A 22,834-nucleotide genomic window follows, 5' to 3' on the forward strand; every position below is an offset into this window, starting at 1 on the left:
AAAAAGGGCGTTATGGTCAACTTTTGAGCTTTTAACGGAAATGTGTGAAAGACTCGGACAAACGATGAACCGGTCACAGAGGGTTATACCATCATGTAACCTGGTCTTAAGAGAGTCCTAAGGCATATCTAAATCATACCATAACGGGTCAGAACTAAAGTCAAAGCAAAAGTCAAAGTTTTGCGACTTTCGGTTCCGAACCGGGTCAAAATAGTAAATGGTCGGACCAAACAAGCTTAGACTAGTTAATATACTTATTATCATGTTATATGAGTGTTAAAACAGGTTATACGCCATCTACATTACTGATTATGCATAAAAATCACAAATTAGCATTCTGTTGACTTTTTCTAAGCAAGTTTGACTTGACATTCGGACTAGTTAGAGTGGGAATCAGAGGGTGCCCTTTTAGGGGTTTAATGCCCACATGATTACCAACATATAACTACCTTTGATTCGACAAATCACTGGACCATTTGTGATTTATCGTTAAGTCAATCGTTAATTGCGACGGATTGACCTTTAAGCTATAACTATGCAAAAACTAAACCACAAAAGGTTAGGCACACTTACAGAAGTTTGGTAGCCGACCAGAGATGCTAGAAGAGTGTTCTTAAGCTCCAAATGTGATCAAGAAAGCAGGTTTAGGTGTGTTTCTAAAGTGTGCACAACAAGGCCTTTTATAGTGAACTTTGAAGCATGAGATCATTACAACAAGACCTATAATTGTTCATGGATGATCAACAGCTATCTCTGAGTGCTAGGGGACGTTTAGGGGGCACCCATGCTCTCATTATTGGCTTTAAGGTAGGTTAAAAAACCAAACAGTGCTTTTGTCCACGTTTTCTGCATCTGGGGCATTGACGCGGCCCGCGTAAGAGATCACTTAACTCTTACGCGGGTCGCCAGAATCCTTCTGACAAGCCCATATCTTCTACTGTGCTCGCGGCCCGCGTAAGGTCTCTTGTATCCTTAACGCGGCCCGCCTGAAACCTATTTTTCCAAGATTTTCAAATCTTTTGCAACCATTGCACTGGCCTTTGGCGATTCGAAGGGGTAACCTTGCGTTTTTGGCCTCGTTTATTTACGAATAAGGGCCTCTGAACTTTTACCCAACTTATTAACCCTTGGTTAATTTATTATTTCCCGAAAAGTCATAACTTTCAATGTTGGACGCTTTTAACCCTTTTTAACGAATTCGATCATAACTTTCTCGTTTTAAAACGGAACTTCGCGAAATTTATATCGTACATTCTAGTGAGCGTAATTTACTATTACAAAGTCTCGGGTTCGTTAAAGGGTCACTCAGAGGTATAACTTAAACATGTTGACACATTTAACCCCTGTAGTTTGTAATCTCTCACTTTCTTCCGCATTTCGTTCCGTACGATCCATGATTTATTCGTTTGAAGGTACGAGCATCATTTAGGGTTACTATACAGTATATTTATCCCTCGTTGACATTCTGAACCCTCGGATTCACATACTTTCAATGTTTGTCAACATTAATCCCTTTTTAATAATTAATACCACGTATAAACTTATGACACGTGTCGATACATTATTGGACGCAAAAATTCGAGGTGTTACAGAGATGAAATTGAAGGATCTTGGTGGCAACCCTGTGTAGCCCCCTTCAAAACCTGCTGCAGAGGAACCCGCTATGGTGACTAAGAAGGTAGATGAGGATGCTGGTGGAGATGCTGCTGATGAGGCTGGGATGAACGCTGGAGAGGATGCTGCCGGAAAGGATGCTGCTGGAGAGGACATGATGGAAGAGGGAGCTGCCCCCTAAGCGCAGCAATGTGGGCGATGATGGATGTATGTGCCGAGGCCGAAGCCCACTTTTTTAGATTCGGTTGCTGTGGTTTGTTTAATCAATTTACATTTCCTGTCTTTGAACACTTTATATTTCCTGCACAATATGATGACCAATGGTGGATGGGTCCTGGGTTTCAGGATGAAGCCTTTGGTCATCAGTTAGTACGATGCAACGGTTGGAGGCGGATGGGTCTCATTTTGAGATGAAACCTTCAACCGTTGCGTAAATATGGTAAAAACTTAACCGTGCTTTTGGCGGATGGGCCTCGGTTTGAGGTGAAACCAAAAGCACAACTTTTGACCTGTTAATAATATAACCATCTTTTGACTTATCTGTTGTTGCCTTTTAATTTCTGTTATGCCTTACTTAGTTTAGATTTTGCAAGATTAGTCTTACCATTTCCTTGAATATATCCTGATCAATATACTTAGTGGTATCCTACAAAGACTTTCGTCAAATAGGACTTCTCAAAATCCAAACAATTTAGACAAAGTTTCTGAAAAAAGAGTTTACTTTCCAAAATCTCCAGTAATCTAAATAGAACTTTTTAAAGGAAAAAGATAATTTACTTAGAATTTATAAACAAATTCAATTTTGATTGTTAAACCCAAGTACCGTATCCCGAATCATATTTCGAGGATATATCTCGAGAATATACCCTAAAATATATCCTAATCAGGATACTTAAACTTTAAATATAGTTTCAAAAGATCAAACAAATTGTGTAAGATTTACAAAGGAAAGATCATACCAGGAATTGAGTGTAACCTTAGTATCAAACTCCAATCCCTTTTGCAACTTTTCCCACTAAAATGTCCCCAGTCCGAGACACTTAGCCCAACCTTGATCTTTTGAGCTTCACATAATTGCTCTAGAAGGAATGTCCCCTGTGCATGAAGTCTTTAAACACTTAGAAAAATTTAGAACATTAGTTCCAACCGTATAGACAATTCTTGCATTACAGGGGCAAAACCCAAAGATATACTGGGGATAACTCCTTAGTATTCTGGGGAAAATCCCAAATTTTCATGCGCTATAGGCAGGAGTGTATAAACTCCAAGACTTAGAAAGGTGAAAACCTTTAAACCTTAGAGAGTATGTGTTTTGGTCAAAAATCACACAAGGATAATGCAACCAAACTCTTTGTAAACGGGGAATGATGCTTGGTATGATGAACAAAGATAAGGATCACTTAAATGAAAATTGCACAAGCGACACAAGGATTTATACGAGGAAAAAGCCCTTGATCAATGAATGATATCCGGCATAAAAAACCTCGGGTGATGGAAACTACCGATCACCAAACTTCGATATAATAAACAATGTATACAACTTTGGATGGTAACGAGCTAGGTACAAGGATCACTATGGTGTAGTATGCTAGAGTGTGTAAGAAGTGTGTTGTCTCTTCCGAATGCTCAAGAGTGCAATTTATATAAGCGTGTGTGGTTGAATTTTAGGCAAGTCACCTAACTACTAGCTCGTTACCCCTTTAGGAATAGAAGTAAATTTAGCCTAACTAATTGCCCGTAATTTGTGCTAAGTTTCCATATTCTCCACAACGTCTATTTCCGGTGATGTATGTGCGAGATTTACGTGAAAGATTCCTTAATAACGTTGCCAAGACCAGGTCCAACTCGTAATTCCTGCAAAACAACATTAAATTCAAAGAGAACAATCATTAGTATGAGGATCCTTAGGATGATCCATGATCCTGATCCTGAAGCTCTTCTGAGGATCTCTATCTGCCAAAGAAACAAGGATCACTTGTTAGGATATCATGTAAGGATCATTGGTCATTAAAATCCTGCCCTAACAATTGCCCCCAAAATATAAGGAGTAATTATGTAATATTAACGAGTTATATTTTGCCAATCTTATCTGTAACTAACTCAACGGATATATAGCCGTTGTGACCGAACTATCCGTTGTAACCCTGACGTCATGGAAGTGACAACCCTGCACAATCATGATTATAAATAGGAGATATAGATAGGATCGTTTGCATTTAAATTTCAGAAGTACTCCCTTTATAATCTCATCCGAAGATAAACAGGTATTCTCTCTTCATCTTCTTTCTTCTCTTGCTCTGTTTTCTTTCTCTTTCCATCATTCTGTCAAAAAATGCTGCTCCGGAACTCTCCCAGCAAGGATCCTAAGAATAACAGCCCCTTGAAGGGTCAAGGGATCATCAAGGATTCCCTCACCGAGAGGTGTTGTTTTACCGACCCTCAAATTGACAAAATCCGGCATTGCTTTCCGGCGAACACCCTCTTTAAACCTTTTAGCCCTACCGCTCTGAGCGATTACATCTCTGAGACTTGGGTAGCTTTCCCGGTCACTCCTTTCATGATAGGATACTCGTATCCTTTCCCTCAGTTCACCGAGTCCTTTTTCTCCCTTACCGGCATCTGCTATATCCAGGCTATGCCGATGATCTGGAGGGTTTTATACACCCTTGAAAGGATCATCGAACAAGAAGGAATTGATCTGGGTATGTTGGAGTTGGCTGAGATGTATGATCTCACTACTTTTGGATCCCACCGATATTTGTTCAAACGAAAAGCTGGTGAAGAGCACCCTGTTCTCAAAGTTACCAAAAATGATATGAGCTGGAAGCGGCGGTTCTTTTTTGTGAGGAGAGATACCATCCCTGATGGGAAGGATTTGCCCAAGACGTGGGCTACCCATGGTAGGATAGAGGATCCTGGAAGGATCACCGTCGAACTTATCCTTTAGCATAAGGATCACTGACATTCTTTTGTTTCCTTATTGTGCAGCTATATCCGTTTCTCATCTTACGTTGACTCCTGCTGCAAAAGAGAGACTTTTGGCCTTTAGGAAGCTTGATCCTGAAATAAGAACTTTCCAGGTTACCACCCAGGATTCTCAGGAAGTATCCTCTGCTTCTGTCTCAATGTCAAGTAAGTATCCTTATTTAAGGAGTATTTATATAATGAGAGTCAAATAAAATTAAGATACTTATCTTGTTTTGGTTGTGCAGGCGCTGGAAAATCCTCTAAGTCTGCTTCGAAGTTCGGCATCACTGATCTTACTAACGTCAAATCCTCTAGGAAGAAGACCCCTGCTGCTAGCCCAACTGCTTCGGCCCCTAAAGCACCTATCAGGGGAAAAGGAGGCAAGAAGAGAAAGGCCTCTGAAGCTGAGGATTTGCAAGGTCTGCCCCTGCTCCGCCAACAGTGTCTGGATTACATCAACGAGGTAAGGATCACTGTCCTGCTTGTGTATCCTGCTGGTCTAAGGGTCACTTGGTTTCTGACATCATTCCTTGTATTCCTTGTAGAAATTTGCTGAGGTAGAGACATATGTTGGCCATGTCGAGGATCAGGATCGCCAGATTGCTGACCTTCAACAGGTTGGGGTGTTGAAGGATCTCAAGATAGCCGATCTTCAGAAGGAGCTCCAGGCCACCAAGAATGATGCTACCAAGATGCTGATCAACTTTGACTATGAGAAGCACGAGATCACCCAGGATGCCAAGGTCTCTACCGCCATAGCTATGTACAAGATCCAGCTGCAAATGGCCATGGAAGCCCAGGATCCTGCTTTTGATAAGAGCACCTGGGATGTTGAAGGCTGGAAGGCTAGGCTAGCTGAGCTGGAGGATGATGAGGAGGATGATGAGGAGGATGAGGAGATCCCGATGCTCGAGGGTGGAGGCACTGGCAAGGATCAAGGTGGAGAGGCAAGTGGAGCCAGTGGTGATGGTGCAGCGAAGGATTGAGCTGCAGGATTGGGCGATGATGGAAATTTCGAGACTTAGCCGGAGCCCAATTTTTTTTTGTTTGGTGGTTGTTTATTTGAATGGTTTGATGGTTTGTACTTTGAACAATAGTTTTTAGGGTAAGGATCTATGATCCTTTGAACAGTAGGTAGGATAATAGGTGGTGGAGGGATCCTCTGTTTGGGGGATGAAGCCACTTGTTATCCTGCCGACCTTTATTTCCTGCACTGCTATGACCGCATGAACAATGGACACCCTTTGCCAACCCATGTGGACGGGCCACGTTTTGCTGGTAGAAACGTGGGTTGGCAATTTTGACAACTTTAAAGGGTTAAATATTTTGTGAATGAATAAAACTTTAACTTTTGACTTATCTTGTGATGTTATCCTTGTATATCCTTTAAATTCTCAATTGTTTTGATTTATACTTGTCTGAGTAAGAAAAGTTAAGCAAATTATGTTTAAGAAATTTAGGATATGATCCAGGATCAAATATCCTATAGTCGAAAACTTCCAAAAAGTAGTTCATTTTAAGGATCATAGGTTCAGTTGTCAAAGTGTAAGGGTTATTCAAAATAATGAATGAAATCAAAACAGTTAAGGATCATACCTGAGAATCCAAGTTAGGATCCTAACCTTTAATCAGGATAACCATAAGAAAAACTTTAATGGATAATAAGGATTGAGGATCCTTAATTGTTTAACTTCGAAAACCTGAAAATAGAATATAACTTGGGACTAAGCCAATATAAAAGACAAGTTAGTAACTGGGGACAAGCCCAAAGGATAACTGGGGACAAGCCCAAAGGATCACTGGGGACAAGCCCAAAGGATAACTGGGGACAAGCCCAAAGGATAACTGGGGACAAGCCCAAGGATCATAGGTGAACTGGAGTATGGCCCTTACTGGCGACTATCCAAACGTAGTGACATGATAATGCCAAAACCTTAGCTAACGTGAAAACGTTAGAAACCTTAGGAACGGATGTATGGTACGTCTACCATTATACGTAGGATCCTAGGTATAGCCAGTACGATGGAATTATCAGCCCCTAAAGTGAGTACTGGTCCCAAAGACTTGAACTATACCAGGATCATCGTGCGCTACAGGCGAAACTGGGGACAAGCCCAAGGATAACTGGGGACAAGCCCAAACAACTGGGGTTAAACCCAAGGATCTGAATTACTTCTGAAGATTGTCGACAATATGCTAAGGATACCTGGACTATCAGAACTCAAAATCTCGTGAGAGAAGGATGAAGGATACATGATCCTTATCCTTAAATAAGAAAATATGTAAATAAGAGTTCGAGCTTAGGACATTACCAGAGTAAGGATCATCGATACTTCAGGGATCCTTGAAGGATACTTCTAATGTAAGGATCATATGTGCCAGAAGGATCCTGCTCACATGAAATATTTCTTCAAGTGGACAACATTCCAGGCTCTTGGTAACAAATTGCCCTCCATGGTTAGCAGTCTATATGCCCCCTTTCCTGCTTCGGCTTCGATCAAATAAGGGCCTTCCCATTTTGGTGCCAATTTCCCATCAGCAGGATTGGTGGTATTCTGGAATGCTTTTCTCAATACCATATCCCCAACTTGGAATTTCCTTATCCTGACATTTTTGTTATAAGCACCAGCCATTCTTTGTTGGTAGCTAGCCATCCTTATCCTAGCCAAATCCCTGATTTCCTCAATGGTATCCAAGTCTTGAACCAAGTTCTGATCATTTTCCTCAGGATCACGGGTACTTGTTCTAGCAGTTGGAACCACCATTTCTGTTGGGATCACTGATTCTGCCCCAAATACCAAAGAGAATGGTGTTTGACCAGTAGCATTCTTGGGGGTTGTCCTATCAGCCCAAAGCACATAAGGTAATTCTTCTGCCCATTTCCCCTTCTTGGATCCAAGTTTCTTCTTCAAATTGTTGATGATGATTTTGTTGGATGATTCTGCTTGACCATTAGCTTGTGGGTGGACTGGTGTTGATGTTATCATCTTAATCCCCCAGCTGTCACAAAAGTTAGTAGTTCTGCTCCCAATAAATTGGGAACCATTATCACATACAATTTCAGAAGGAATGCCAAATCTAGTTATAATATTTCTCTTAATAAAGGATATAACTTCCTTTTCTCTGACTTGGGCAAAGGCTTCAGCCTCTATCCACTTGGAGAAGTAATCAGTCATAGCAAGTGTTTTGGTCAAAAATCACACAAGGATAATGCAACCAAACTCTAAGTAAATGGGGAATGATGCTTGGTTTATTGAAAAAGTAAAGGATCACTTCAGTATGAAATATGCAAAGACACAATGATTTATACGAGGAAAAAGCCCTTGATCAATGTATGATCTCCGGCATAAAAAACCTCGGGTGATGGCAACTACCGATCACCAACTTCAATATATCAAAATACGGTTACAACTTCGGATGATAATGAGCTGAGTACAAGGATCACTATCGTAATGTGTGTCTAAGCGTGTGAGAATTGTGTTGTGTGTTCTTCCGAATGGGGAAGAGTGTTTATATATACAAGTGTAGGTGACCTATTTTAGGTAAAAAGACTAATAATCAGCTCATTACCCCTTTAGAAATAAAAGCAAATCTAGCCTAAATTGTCGCCCTTAAATCATGCCAAGTTTCCATATCCTTTGCAACGTCCATCTCCGATTAAGCACATGCTATAATTGTAAAGACGCGTCCTATGATTATGATGCTAAGAGCGGATCCTGCTAGATGTTCCTGCAAAACAACATTTAATTCAATGAAGGTAATTGTTAGCATGAGGATCCTGGGATGGTCCATGATCCTGATCCTGAAGTCCTGCTGAGGATCACTATCTGCTAAAGAAACAAGGATCACTGGTTAGGATCACATGTAAGGATCATGTATCACAAAAATCCAGCCCTAACAATTGCCCCCAAAATATAAGGAGTTTATTGTAAATTAACGAGTTATATTTTGCTTTGATCTTATCTGCAACGGGCGACTCGGATAACTAGCCGTTATAACCGGACTAGCCGTTGCAACCTTTACGTCACTGAAGTGACATCCCTGCAAATCATGATTATAAATAAGAGATAGGGTTAGGATCAATCTGCATTTAAATTCAAGATATACTCCCTTTATAATCTCTACCGAAGATCGATCAGGTATTCTCTTCTCTTCTCTTGCTCTGTTTTTCTGCTCCCCTATTTTTATTCTGCCATGAGTATGTTGCTCCGAAATTCCCCTCACAAGGATCACAAGAAGAGCAGTCCCCTGAAAAGCCAAGGGATCATTAAAGACTCTCCTACCGAGAGATGCTGCTTCACCGATGCTCATGTTGATAGGATCCGTCACTGTTTTCCGGCGGATGCTATCTTCAAGTCATTCACTTCCACCGCTTTAAGCGATTTTGTTTCCGACACCTGGGTGGCCTTTCCTGCAACTCCGTTTACCATAGGATATTCGTATCCTTTTCCAGCCTTCACCCAATCCTTCTTTTCCTTGACCGGCATATCTTATATCCAAGCCATGCCGATGATCTGGAGGGTTTTGTATACCTTCGAGAGGATCATCGAGCAGGAGGGGATTGACTTAGGGATGGCAGAGCTGGCTGAGCTTTATGATCTTACCACGTTTGGTTCCTATCGATATTTGCTGAAACGGAAAGCTGGGGAGGATCACCCTGTTTTTAAGGTCACCAAAAATGATACCAACTGGAAGCGACGATTCTTCTTTGTTAGGAGGGATACCATCCCTAACGGGAAGGATCTGCCCAAGGAGTGGGCTACTCATGGTAGGATAGAGGATCCTGGAAGGATCACCATCAGACTTGTTTCTTATGATGAAGATCACTAATGTTTCCTTTGTCTTTTGTGTTTTTTCAGCTATATCCGTTGCTCATCTCAAGTTAACCCCTGCTGCAAGAGAGAGAGTTTTAGCTTTCAAAAAGCTTGATCCTGAGACCAGAAGTTTTCAAGTCACCATCCAAGATTCACAAGAAGTATCCTCCGCATCTGCCACAATGTCAAGTAAGTATCCTTATCAAAAAGTAAGTTCTATGCAAGACTGTTAAATTAGTTAGGAGACTTATCTTGTTTTGATTGTGTAGGCGCCGGGAAATCTGTCAAGTCTGCCTCCAAGTTTGGTATTGATGATCTTGCAAACGTTAAATCTGCAAGGAAGAAGGCTCCTGCTGCCAGTCCCTCTGCTTCAGCCCCTAAAGCTCCTATTAGGGGTAAGGGAAAGAAGAGAAAGGCTTATGAGGATCTTCAAGGATTTCCCCTGCTCCGCCAGCAGTTTCTTAATTACGTTAATGAAGTAAGGATCATTGCCCCTGTTGGTTATCCTACTTGAATATCCTGCTCGAATATCATGCCTGTATATCCTGCCTGTATATCCTGCCTGTTTGAGGATCACTTGTGTCTGACGTCATATCTTGTTTTTCTTGCAGAAATTTACCGAAATAGAGACTTATGTCAACCACATTGAAGATCAAGATCGCCAAATTGCCGACCTTCAACAGATGGGTGTGCTGAAGGACCTCAAGATAGCTGATCTTGAGAAGGAGCTCCGGGCTACCAAGGATGAAGCTGTCAAAGCACTGATCAACTTCGACTACGAGAAGCGTGATATCACCCAGGATGCTAAGGTCTCTGCTGCGATAACCATGTATAAGATCCAGCTGCAGATGGCTGCGGAGGCTCAGGATCCTTCCTTCGACAGAGGCACATGGGAGGTGGAAGGCTGGAAGGCAAGGCTGGCAGAGTTGGAGAATGATGATGAGGCCGAGGAGATCCCTATGCTTGAAGGTGGTGATGCTGGCAAGGATCAGGGGGAAGCAAGTGGTGATGGAGCAGCAAAGGTTTGAGCTGCTGGATTGGGCGATGATGGATATTTGTGACTAGGCCGGAGCCCAATTTTTTTAGGTTTGGAAGTGGTTTTTGTGGTTGTTGATGTTTGAAACAATTTATGGTCTGTAACTTAAACAATAGTTTTTAGGGTTAAGGATCATGGATCCTTTGAACAATAGGTAGGATCGCAAGTGGTGGAGGGATCCTCTGTTTGGGGGATGAAGCCTTTGTGATCCTGCCGCCTTTAATTTCCTGCACCTGCTAAGACCGCATAGACAATGGGCACCCTTTGCCAACCCATGTGGACAGGGCACGTTTTGCTGGTAGAAATGTGGGTTGGCAATTTTGACAACTTTTTGAAAGGGTTTAAGATCCTTTTGTTAATAATATAACTTTAATCTTTCTGGCTTATCTCGTGTTGTTATCCTTTATTTATCCTCTTTATTTTCCAGTTGTTTTAGAAATAATTTTGTTAGAGTAACAAAGGTTGAGCAGATCATGTTTAATAAATTTAGGATATGATCCTAGATCAAATATCCTATCACTGAAGATTTTTGAAGCAATCAATTTCAAGGATCATAGGTTTAGTTGTCAAAGTGTAAGGGTTGTTCAGTATAATCAAAATTGTCAAGGATCATACCTGAGGATCCAAGTTAGGATCCTAACCTTTAATCAAGATAACCGTCGATGATATTTTAATGGATAATAAGGATTAAGGATCCTTATGTGTTTAACTTTGAAAACCTGAAAAATGAAACATAACTTGGGACTAAGCCAATGTAAAAGACAAGTTAGTAGCTGGGGACATGCCCAAAGGGTAACTGGGGATAATCCCAAAGGATCACTGGGGACAAGCCCAAAGGATAACTGGGGACAAGCCCAAAGGATAACTGGGGACAAGCCCAAAGGATAACTGGGGACAAGCCCAAAGGATCGTATGTAAACTGGAGTATGGCCCTTACTGGCGACTATCCAAACTTAGTGACATGAGAATGTCAAAACCTTAGCTAACGTGAAAACGTTAGAAACCTTAGGAACGGATGTATGGTACGTCTACCATTATACGTAGGATTCTAGATATAGCCAGTACGATGAGGTTGTCAGCCCCGGAAGTGGGTACTGGTCCCAAAGACGTGAACTATATCAGGATCATCGTGCGCTGCTGGCGGAAACTGGGGATAATCCCAAGGATAACTGGGGTTGAACCCAAGGATCTGCGGTGCTTTTGAAGATCTTTAACGATATGCTGAAGATACCTGAACTATCATAACTCAAATGGTTCGTGAGAAGAGGATGAAGGATACATGATCCTTATACTTAAGTAAGGAAATGTAATAGTTTTTGGATAAGGACATTACCAGAGTAAGGATTACTGACATCACCGGGATCCTTCGAGGATACTTCAATGTAAGGATCACATGCTTGAAGGATCATGTTCACATGAAATATTTCTTTAGGTGAACAGCATTCCAGGCTCTTGGTAACAAATTTCCTTCCATGGTTAGCAATCTGTATGCCCCCTTTCCTGCTTCAGCTTCAATCAAGTAAGGGCCTTCCCACTTTGGTGCTAACTTCCCGTCAGCAGGATTGATAGTGTTTTGGAATGCTTTTTTCAACACCATATCTCCGACTTGGAACTTCCTTATCCTAACATTTTTGTTGTAAGCACCAGCCATTCTTTGTTGGTAGCTTGCCATCCTTATCCTAGCCAGATCCCTGATTTCCTCAATAGTATCCAAATCCTGAGCTAGGATTGTAGCATTCTCTTCAGGATCACGAGCACTTGTTCTAGCAGTTGGGACCACCATCTCTGTTGGGATCACTGCTTCTGTCCCAAATACTAAAGAGAAAGGTGTTTGACCAGTGGCATTCTTGGGAGTTGTCCTATCAGCCCATAGCACATAAGGTAACTCCTCTGCCCATTTCCCCTTCTTGGATCCTAGCTTCTTCTTCAGATTGTTGATGATGATCTTGTTGGATGATTCTGCTTGACCATTGGCTTGTGGATGAACTGGTGTTGATGTTATCATCTTAATTCCCCAACTGTCACAAAAGTTAGTGGTTCTGCTCCCAATGAATTGGGAACCATTATCACATACAATTTCAGAGGGAATGCCAAATCTAGTTATAATTGTTAGGGCTGGATTTTTATTATAGGTGATCCTTACACATGATCCTAACCAGTGATCCTTATTTCTTTGGCAGACAGTGATCCTCGGCAGGACTCCAGGATCAGGATCATGGGACATTATGGTGATCCTCATACTAACGGCCACTTCCGCTTAATACAATATTGTTTTGCAGGACCATCTAGCAGGATATGCTCTAGACATCATGATCCAGGGACGCGTCTTCACAAATATGGCAAGAGCTTAATTGAAGAAGGGCGTTGCACAGGATATGGAAACATGGCTTGATTCATGGGCAACAATTTAGGCTAGATTGTCTTTATTTCTAAAGGGGTAATGAGCTGATAATTAGTCCTTTTACCTAAAATAAGTCACCTACACTTGTATAAATACCACTCTTCCTCATTCGGAAGAACACACACGACATACGACACAACTCTCAAACACTTAGACACTCAGTGATCCTTGTACTCAGCTCATTACTATCCGAAGTTGTAACTACATTTTTATTATATTGAAGTTGGTGATCGGTAGTTGCCATCACCCGAGGTTTTTTATGCCGGAGATCATTCATTGATCAAGGGCTTTTTCCTCGTATAAATCATTGTGTCTTTGCATCTTTATCACAGAAGTGATCCTTTACTTTCATAATTAACCAAGCATCATACCCCGTTTACATAAAGTTTGGTTACATTATCCTTGCGTGATTTTTGACCAAAACAGTTTGGCGCCCACCGTGGGGCAATTGGCGCTTCATTCATAAGAAAATCTTTTGTTCGAAATCATTTCAAAGAGTTACATGGCTTCATCATTGAAGAACACGTCCACGGCGATGTCTGCGGTCACCTCATCACAGATCACCTTGCCTCCTCCACCGGCAGGATCTCAGAAAAATACTGAGAAGAGATCAACTCCCACTCTCTCTAAACCTCTATCTTCTTCTGCTATGAATTCTTCTATTCCCAGTACTAGTGATGTATTTGCTTTAATTTTGCAGAAGAAGGATCGTATGCAGCGGCAAGATGAAACTAACGAGAGGATCCTCAGGGAAATTGGAGATCTCAAAAGACAAAAGAAAGCGGCAGAGGATCATTCACCACTGATGCCCAAATCCTTGAGCTTTGATACTCCAATGATCACTTCCCAGCCATCAGGGATCCCGGACGTGCAAATCATAGGGGAGTCAAGAGGATCACATCTCAACTCGGCAGCAATGACTCAGACATCAGACTCACATTTTCAGCCTGTAGGATCCTATCCTCAATACATGGGATCCTTCATGAATCCGGGAGCCTATCCGGGGGCACAGCAGCTTCGAGGATCCTACTTTGTTCCAGGATCATTCCAGGGCCAAGGATCCTCCTTTGTTCCAGGATCATTCCAGGGCCAAGGATCCTCCTTCGTTCCAGGATCATCCCAGATACCAGGATCCTTACAGATGCCAGGATCCCTAAAAAGTTTGCAAACAGGAAGTCTAGATGTCCATCAAGGGGATTTCATTCCAATGCAGACCATTGCTTCCACTGGTCCCTCCATTGTTCCAGAATCCCAGCAATTCGGATTCCCTAACTTGAACCCAATGGGAGGTAACACTTTAAATAATTATCCTACCACTAACCATGGATTCATGCAGGATACAGGTACCAATCATGCTATGGCCAGGGAATTACAGAAACTAAAGGACATGATCTCAAGTGTTCCAGGGGTAGTCAAGCCTATCCCAGAGATTGCAGATGGGAGCCACAAGGTATCTCGCTTTGCACCACCAATTTGTGATGCAGAGGTACCCAAAAGGTTCCATATCCCTACCATGAAGTTGTATGATGGCACAACGGATCCAGAGGAGCATATAGCACAATACAGGGAGAGGATGGAGATCAATCCTATCCCAGAAAAATTGAAGGAAGCATGCCTATGTAAAGGATTTGGATCCACTCTTACTGGATCAGCTCTTAAGTGGCTGCTAAGTCTTCCCCCTTACTCTATTACTTCATTTGCCAATTTAGTTAATTTATTCAATAACCAATTCTCTTGTAGTAGAAAATTTGAAAAATTAACTAGTGATTTGTACAGGATAACTCAAAATAATAATGAATCATTAAGGGATTATATAACTAAATTTAGTAAAGAATCCTTGGACATCCCTAACTTGGATATGGCTACAGCTGTTGAAGCCTTCAAAATGGGACTGCTTAAGGATTCATTATTCTATGATGATCTTGTTATGACACCATGCAGGAATTTAGATGAAGTAAGAACTCGAGCACTCAGGTTTATCCGGCTAGAGGATGACAAGAGGATCCAGGAAAGACAAGTAGGATCCTCAAAACAAGATAAGCAAGGATCCTCCTTCAAAAGCAACAAGTTCAAATCCTACCATAGAAACGAGAACAAGAATGTGCATGCTGTTGACCAAGAAGAGGATGATGAAGAATATCCTCCAATCTCAGAATATTGTTTTTCCGTTGATAATCATGAACTAATCCTTGCAATGCAGAATCTAGGTGAAAAGGCTAGGTGGCCCAGGAAGAATGATAAACCATCCGGACTAAAGACAAGTCCAAATGGTGTGCATACCATGAGGATTTCGGGCATCTAACTGAAGATTGCATAGCCTTAAGAAAAGAAATTGGATACCTGCTAAGCAAGGGGCATCTAAAAGAATTGTTGGGGAGAAAAAAGCAAAGGACCCAGGATCCTGAAAGGATCCCTGAAAAGGCTCCAGCACCTCCGGCAAACGCACAAGTGATTAACTTTATATCCGGAGGATCAGACATTTGTGGTACATCCTTTTCAGCGGCCAAAAGACATGCAAAAGAATCAAAAATGGATAATGGAGAAAGGCCTATTAGAACCTCAAGTGTCTCAGAAGGAAAGATGATAACATTTGATGAGGATGATCGCATTAACATTCAGGATCCTCACCATGATAGTTTAGTTATCACTCTCTTTATCTCTAACCACTTTGTCCGCAGGATCCTTATTGACGGAGGGAGCTCAGTGAACATTATCCAGCTTGATGTCTTGAAGAAGATGGGAATCCCAGAATCAGACATCACACCAAGATCCTCCGTGCTTGTAGGATTCAGTGGGGAAACGAAGAAAACTCTGGGGGACATCAAACTCCCAATCTACGTGGAAGGATTACATAATTACCAAAAATTTTGTGTTATTGACTGTTTATCTTGTTGCAACGTTATTCTTGGCAGGCCTTGGATACATGACATGAAAGCAGTTCCATCTACCTACCATCAATGTGTGAAGCTCCCTAGCCCATGGGGAATAATCAAGATCGATAGTGACCAGCAGGAGGCTAAGGATTGTTATACCTCATCTATGAAGCCAACCTCGAAGCCAAGGGAGCAATAGCAATTACAGTATCCTCCAAGGAATGTCTTGGAGGCAAGGGAACAAGATGTAGATGAAATCCTCTTGGATCCTAGTGATCCTGAATCAAAAATCTATATCGGATCAGGGATCCTTGGCAAGATGAAAGAAGACTTAATATCCTTCCTCAAAAGAAGAAAATCTACCTTCGCTTGGAAACATGAAGATATGACAGGTATATCTAAGGATATTATTACTCACAAACTTGGCATTGACAGGTCTATCAAACCAATCCATCAAAAAAGGAGGAAGTTTGCACCAGAAAGGAATGCCATTATCCAAGAAGAAGTAGAGAGACTACTTCGAGCAGGTATGATCAGAGAGGTAAAGTATCCAAAATGGTTAGCCAATGTGGTCGTTGTCCAAAAGAAAAACGGAAAGTGGAGGGTATGTGTCGATTTCACTGATCTGAATAAGGCATGTCCCAAGGATCCTTTCCCATTACCCCACATTGACTCCATGGTGGATGCAACAGCGGGGCATGAACTGTTGACCTTTATGGATGCATCATCTGGATTCCAACAAATTCAGATGGAACCATCTGACCAAGAGGATACAGCCTTTATGACCCCAACAGGTTTGTATTGTTATATTGCCATGCCTTTTGGATTAAGAAATGCAGGTGCAACATATCAAAGGCTGGTGAATATAATGTTCAAAGATCAAATTGGAAAAACTATGGAGGTGTACATAGATGATATGGTGGTCAAGTCAAAGAAAGCTGAGGATCACCTAAGGGACTTGGAAGAAGCATTCGATATCCTGGATAATTACAACATGAAGCTTAATCCTTCAAAATGCCATTTTGGTGTTAAGGCAGGAAAGTTCTTAGGATACATGGTAACCCAGAGGGGCATTGAAGCAAGCCCGGAACAAATCAAAGCATTGATAAATATTAAATCTCCTGCCAATGCCAAGGATGTTCAAAGACTGACAGGCAGGATAGCAGCCTTAAACAGGTTCATATCGAAATCCTCAGAAAAATGCAAAGAATTCTACGATATCCTAAGGAAGAATAAGAAGTTTGAGTGGACTGAGAAACATGAGAACGCTTTACAAGCCCTTAAAGAATATATGTCCTCAGCACCAGCATTAGCAAAACCGGAAAAAGGAGATGTGTTATCCTTATACCTGGCGGTATCCTCAACCGCTGTAAGTGCTGTCCTTGTCAAGGATCACGAAGGTACACAATATCCTATCTACTATGTAAGTAAAAGTCTACTTGATGCCGAATCCAGGTACTCACACCTCGAAAAACTTATCCTCGCATTAATCATGGCATCAACTAAGTTAAGACATTATTTTGAAACCCATACTATTGTCGTTAGAACTAATTTTCCAATTAAGAATGTCCTCAGGAAACCAGATATGTCAGGGAGAATGGCTAAGTGGGCAGTAAAGCTTAGTGCCCATGATATAAGATACGAACCAAGAACAGCTATTAAATCTCAAGCACTAGCTGACTTTGTGGCTGATTTCAGTAGTGATCTACAAATAGAAGCAGAATTGGAGGTTCAGCAGCTGGATGAGACCAAGGATCCTTGGATACTACATACTGACGGATCCTCAAATATCAAAGGCACAGGGCTAGGGATCCTACTAAAATCGCCACAGGGGGACATAATACCCCACTCCATAGCCTGTGAGTTTCAAGCAACTAACAATGAGGCTGAATATGAAGCCTTAATTGCTGGCTTACAGATTGCTAAGGATATGGGGGTAAGATATCTCGAAGTATATGTAGATTCATTATTGATCACCAATCACTTTAATGGATCCTATGCTGTTAAAGGTGAAAAACTAACCAAATATTTAGAGATAGTCAAAGAATTGGCACTCTCTTTTGTTTCTTTTAGCTTAACACAGGTACCAAGGGAGGATAACACGGAAGCTGATGCATTGGCCAACCTAGGATCATCCTTAAAATTCCAGAAGATATAAGTATCCCTATCATCCATATCCTGGCGCCTGCTATTGAAAATCAAGTAGCCATGGAAATAGAAGAGGATACTGCAGTAATCCCTAGTGAAGAAGCTCAATCTTATTCAGGATCATGGATCCCACCAATCATGAAATACTTGCAAAACGGAGAGATCCCAATGGGAGAAAATCCTAGAGCTTTCAGGATCAAGGTATCTCAATTTACAATCTTAAATAATATGCTATATAAACGATCCCTTGCAGGACCATATTTAAGATGTATTGAGGATCCTGAAATTGAAGAAGTGTTGAGAGACTTCCATGAAGGAGATTGTGGAAACCACACTGGGGGCAGGGCATTATTCTCGAGGATCCTTAGAACAGGATACTACTGGCCAACCATGAAAAGGGATGCTGTAGAGTATGCTAAGAGATGTGATCCTTGCCAAAGACATAGCAATATCCTGCACCAACCAGCTGAATTACTACACCCCATACCATCCTCTTGGCCATTCATGAGATGGGGAATGGATATAGTTGGCAAGCTCCCTAAAGCACCTGGTGGAAAAATATTTATGCTTGCCATGACTGACTATTTTTCCAAGAGGATAGAAGCTGAAGCCTTCGCTCAAGTCAGAGAAAAGGAAGTCATATCCTTCATTAAAAGAAACATTATAACTAGATTTGGCATTCCCTCTGAAATTGTATGTGATAATGGCTCCCAATTCATTGGAAGCAGAACCACTAACTTTTGTGACAGTTGGGGAATCAAGATGATAACATCAACACCAGTTCATCCACAAGCCAATGGTCAAGCAGAATCATCCAACAAGATCATCATCAACAATCTGAAGAAGAAGCTAGGATCCAAGAAAGGAAAATGGGCAGAAGAATTACCTTATGTGCTATGGGCTGATAGGACAACTCCCAAGAATGCCACTGGTCAAACACCTTTCTCTTTAGTATTTGGGGCAGAAGCAGTGATCCCAACAGAAATGGTGATCCCAACTGCTAGAACAAGTGCTCGTGATCCTGAAGAAAATGCTACAATCCTAGCTCAGGATTTGGATACTATTGAGGAAAACAGGGATCTAGCTAGGATAAGGATGGCTAGCTACCAACAAAGAATGGCTGGTGCCTACAACAAAAATGTCAGAATAAGGAAGTTCCAAGTCGGAGACATGGTGTTGAGAAAAGCATTTCAAAATACTATCAATCCTGCTGACGGGAAGTTAGCACCAAAATGGGAAGGCCCCTACTTGATTGAAGCTGAAGCAGGAAAGGGGGCATACAGGTTGCTAACCATGGAAGGAAACTTGTTACCAAGAGCCTGGAATGCTGTTCACTTAAAGAGATATTTCATGTGAACATGATCCTTCAATGTGATCCTTACATTGAAGTATCCTTGAAGGATCCCGGAGATATCAGTGATCCTTACTCTGGTAATATGCTTATCCTGAAACTATTGCATTTTCTTACTTTTTACCTAAGGATAAGGATCATGTATCCTTCATCCTCTACTCACAAACCATTTGAGTTATGATAAGTTCAGGTATCTTCAGCATATCGTCAAAGATCTTCAAAAGCACCGCAGATCCTTGGGTCTAACCCCAGTTATCCTTGGGATTATCCCCAGTTTCCGCCAGCAGCGCACGATGATCCTGGTATAGTTCACGTCTTTGGGACCAGTACCCACTTTCGGGGCTGACAACCTCATCGTACTGGCTATACTTAGGATCCTACGTATAATGGTAGACGTACCATACATCCGTTCCTAAGGTTTCTAACGTTTTCACGTTAGCTAAGGTTTTGACATTTTCATGTCACTAAGTTTGGATAGTTGCCAGAAAGGGCCATACTCCAGTTTACATACGATCCTTTGGGCTTGTCCCCAGTTATCCTTTGGGCTTGTCCCCAGATTCCTATGGGCTTGTCCCCAGTGATCCTCTGGGATCATTCTCAGTTATCCTTTGGGCATGTCCCCAGTTACTAATTTATCTTTTACATTGGCTTAGTCCCAAGTTATATCTCACTTTTCAGGTTTTGGAAGTCTAAACACATAAGGGTCCTTAATCCTTATTAACTATCAAAGTCTTATCTACGATTGTCTCGATTGAAGGTTAGGATCCTGACTTGGATCCTCAGGTATGATCCTTGACTATTTTGATTATATTCATTATCCTAACCGACCCTTATACTTTGACAACCAAACCTATGATCCTTGAACTAAAATGCTTTGAATATTTTCGATATCAGGATATTTGATCCAGGATCATATCCTAAATTTATTAAAACATATTTTCAACTCTTGATAAATATACTACAAAGACAATTGAGAAAAAAGAGGATAATTAAAGGATAACGACACGAGATAAGCCAGAAAAGTTAAGTTATATTATTAAATAAAAGGATCATTAACCCTTTCAAAAGATTGTCAAAATTGCCAACCCACATTTCTACCAGCAAAACGTGGCCCGTCCACATGGGTTGGCAAAGGGTGTCCATTGTCTATGCGGTCTTAGCATTGTGCAGGGAAATAAAAGCGGCAGGATCACAAAGGCTTCATCCCCCAAACAGAGGATCCCTCCACCTTTTGCAATCCTACCTATTGTTCAAAGGATCCAGGATCCTTAACCCTAAGAAACTATTGTTCAGATATTACAGACCATAATTGTTTCAAACCATCAACAACCACAAAAAACCACTATCAAACCTAAAAAATTGGGCTCCGGCCTAGTCAACAATATCCATCATCGCCCAATCATGCAGCCTACACCTTCGCTGCTTCATCACCACCAGCATCTCCACCTTGATCCTTCTCAGCATCACCACCTTCCAGCATGGGGATCTCCTCAGCCTCATCCTCGTCCTCCAGGTCTGCCAGCCTTGCCTTCCAACCTTCAACATCCCACGAGCTTTTGTCAAAGGTAGGATCCTGAGCCTCCTCGGCCATCTGAAGTTGTATCTTGTACATAGCAATTGCCGCGGAGACCTTAGCATCTTGGGTGATCTCCTGCTTCTCGTTATCCATATCGATCAACCTCTGAGCAGCCTCAGCCTTCATGACCCGGAGTTCCTTCTCAAGATCTCCTATCTTGAGATCCTTTAACACACCCATTTGCTGGAGATCGGCAATTTGGCTCTCCTGGTCCTCAACATGGCCAAGATAAGTCTCAATCTCGGCAAGTTTCTGCAAATAGGGAAATAAGGTAAGTTCAGAACCGGATGATCCTCGAAGAAACAGGACACACAAACAGGATATTCGAAACGGATGACCAACAGGGGCAGTGATCCTTACCTCATTCACGTAGTCAAGGAATTGCTGACGGAGGAGGGGAAATCCTTGGAGATCTTCAGAGGTTTTCCTCTTTTTTCCCTTGCCCCGGATAGACGCTTTGGGAGCTGATGCTGAAGGACTGGCAGCAGGAGCCTTCTTCTTTGAAGACGTGACATTGGCAAGATCACTTATCCCAAATTTGGAGGCAGATTTAACAGACCTGGCAGATTTTCCAGCACCTACACAATTCAAAAACAAGATAAGTTCCCTTGTTAAATTAAATACTTTTACATAAAACTTATTTTCTATAAGGATACTTACTTGACATTGTGGCAGATGCAGAGGATATCTCTTGAGAATCTTGGATAGTGATTTGGAAGCTTCTAACTTCAGGATCAAGCTTTTTAAAAGCTAACACTCTCTCTTTTGCAGCGGGGGTTAATTTCAGACGAGCAATGGAAATAGCTGCATAAAAACAAAGGAAAAAAGACATCAGTGATCCTCATCATATGAGACAGGACTGATAGTGATCCTTCGAGGATCCTCTACCCTACCATGAGTGGCCCATTCCTTGGGCAGATCCTTCCCATCCGGGATGGAATCCCTCTTAACAAAGAAAAACCGACGTTTCCAGTTTGTATCATTCTTGGTAACTTTGAAGATTGGGTGATCCTCCCCAGCTTTCCGTTTCAACAAATATCGGTGAGAACCGAAGGTGGTGAGATCATAAAACTCAGCTAACTCCGCCATCCCCAGATCAATCCCTTCCTGCTCGATGATCCTCTCGAAGGTATAAAGAACCCTCCAGATCATCGGCATAGCTTGGATGTAAGAGATGCCGGTTAAGGAAAAGAAAGACTGGGTAAAGTCTGGAAAAGGATACGAGTACCCTATAGCAAACGGGGTAGCAGGAAAAGCCACCCAGACATCCGAGACAAAGTCGCTCAAAGCAGTAGGATCAAAGGATTTAAAAACGGCATTCGCCGGAAAACAATGACGAATTTTGTCTACGTGAGCATCACTAAAGCAACACCTCTCCGTAGGAGAATCCTTGATAATCCCCTGGCTTTTTAAGGGACTACCCTTCTTGGAATCCTTGTGCGGAGAATTCCGGAGCAACATGTTTGGAACAGAAACAAAGTAGAAACGGAAAACAGAGCAAAGAGAGTAGAGAGAAGAAGAAGAGAAGAGGAGAGTACCTGATCGATCTTCGGTGAAGAATATAAAGGGAGTGTATCTCGAATTTAAATACAAACTGATCCTCACCCTATCTCCTATTTATAATCATGATCTGCAGGATTGTCACATCTCTGACGTAATGATCACAACGGCTAGTCCGAACATAACGGCTAGTTTCCTGGAGTCGCCCGTTAGAGATAGGATCGAAACAAAATATAACTCGTCTATTTACAATTAACTCCTTATATTTTGGGGGCAATTGTTAGGGCTGGATTTTTATTATAGGTGATCCTTACACATGATCCTAACCAGTGATCCTTATTTCTTTGGCAGACAGTGATCCTCGGCAGGACTCCAGGATCAGGATCATGGGACATTATGGTGATCCTCATACTAACGGCCACTTCCGCTTAATACAATATTGTTTTGCAGGACCATCTAGCAGGATATGCTCTAGACATCATGATCCAGGGACGCGTCTTCACAAATATGGCAAGAGCTTAATTGAAGAAGGACGTTGCACAGGATATGGAAAC

At 41.8% G+C, this 22,834-nt stretch overlaps 1 protein-coding gene across 1 annotated transcript in view; it reads right to left on the reverse strand.

The window, feature by feature from the left end:
* Window positions 1-3,764: 3,764 nt before the first annotated feature.
* The window catches only part of LOC118481706, a 101,768-nt gene continuing 82,698 nt past the window's right edge, over window positions 3,765-22,834 (reverse strand). The window contains exon 6 of the mRNA XM_035976915.1: window positions 3,765-3,781. Within this exon, the coding sequence (XP_035832808.1) occupies window positions 3,765-3,781 (17 nt within the window). The remainder of the gene's footprint in view (window positions 3,782-22,834) is intronic.

This window comes from Helianthus annuus, chromosome 9 (assembly GCF_002127325.2).
Source record: "Helianthus annuus cultivar XRQ/B chromosome 9, HanXRQr2.0-SUNRISE, whole genome shotgun sequence".
Taxonomy (NCBI): Eukaryota; Viridiplantae; Streptophyta; class Magnoliopsida; order Asterales; family Asteraceae; genus Helianthus; species Helianthus annuus.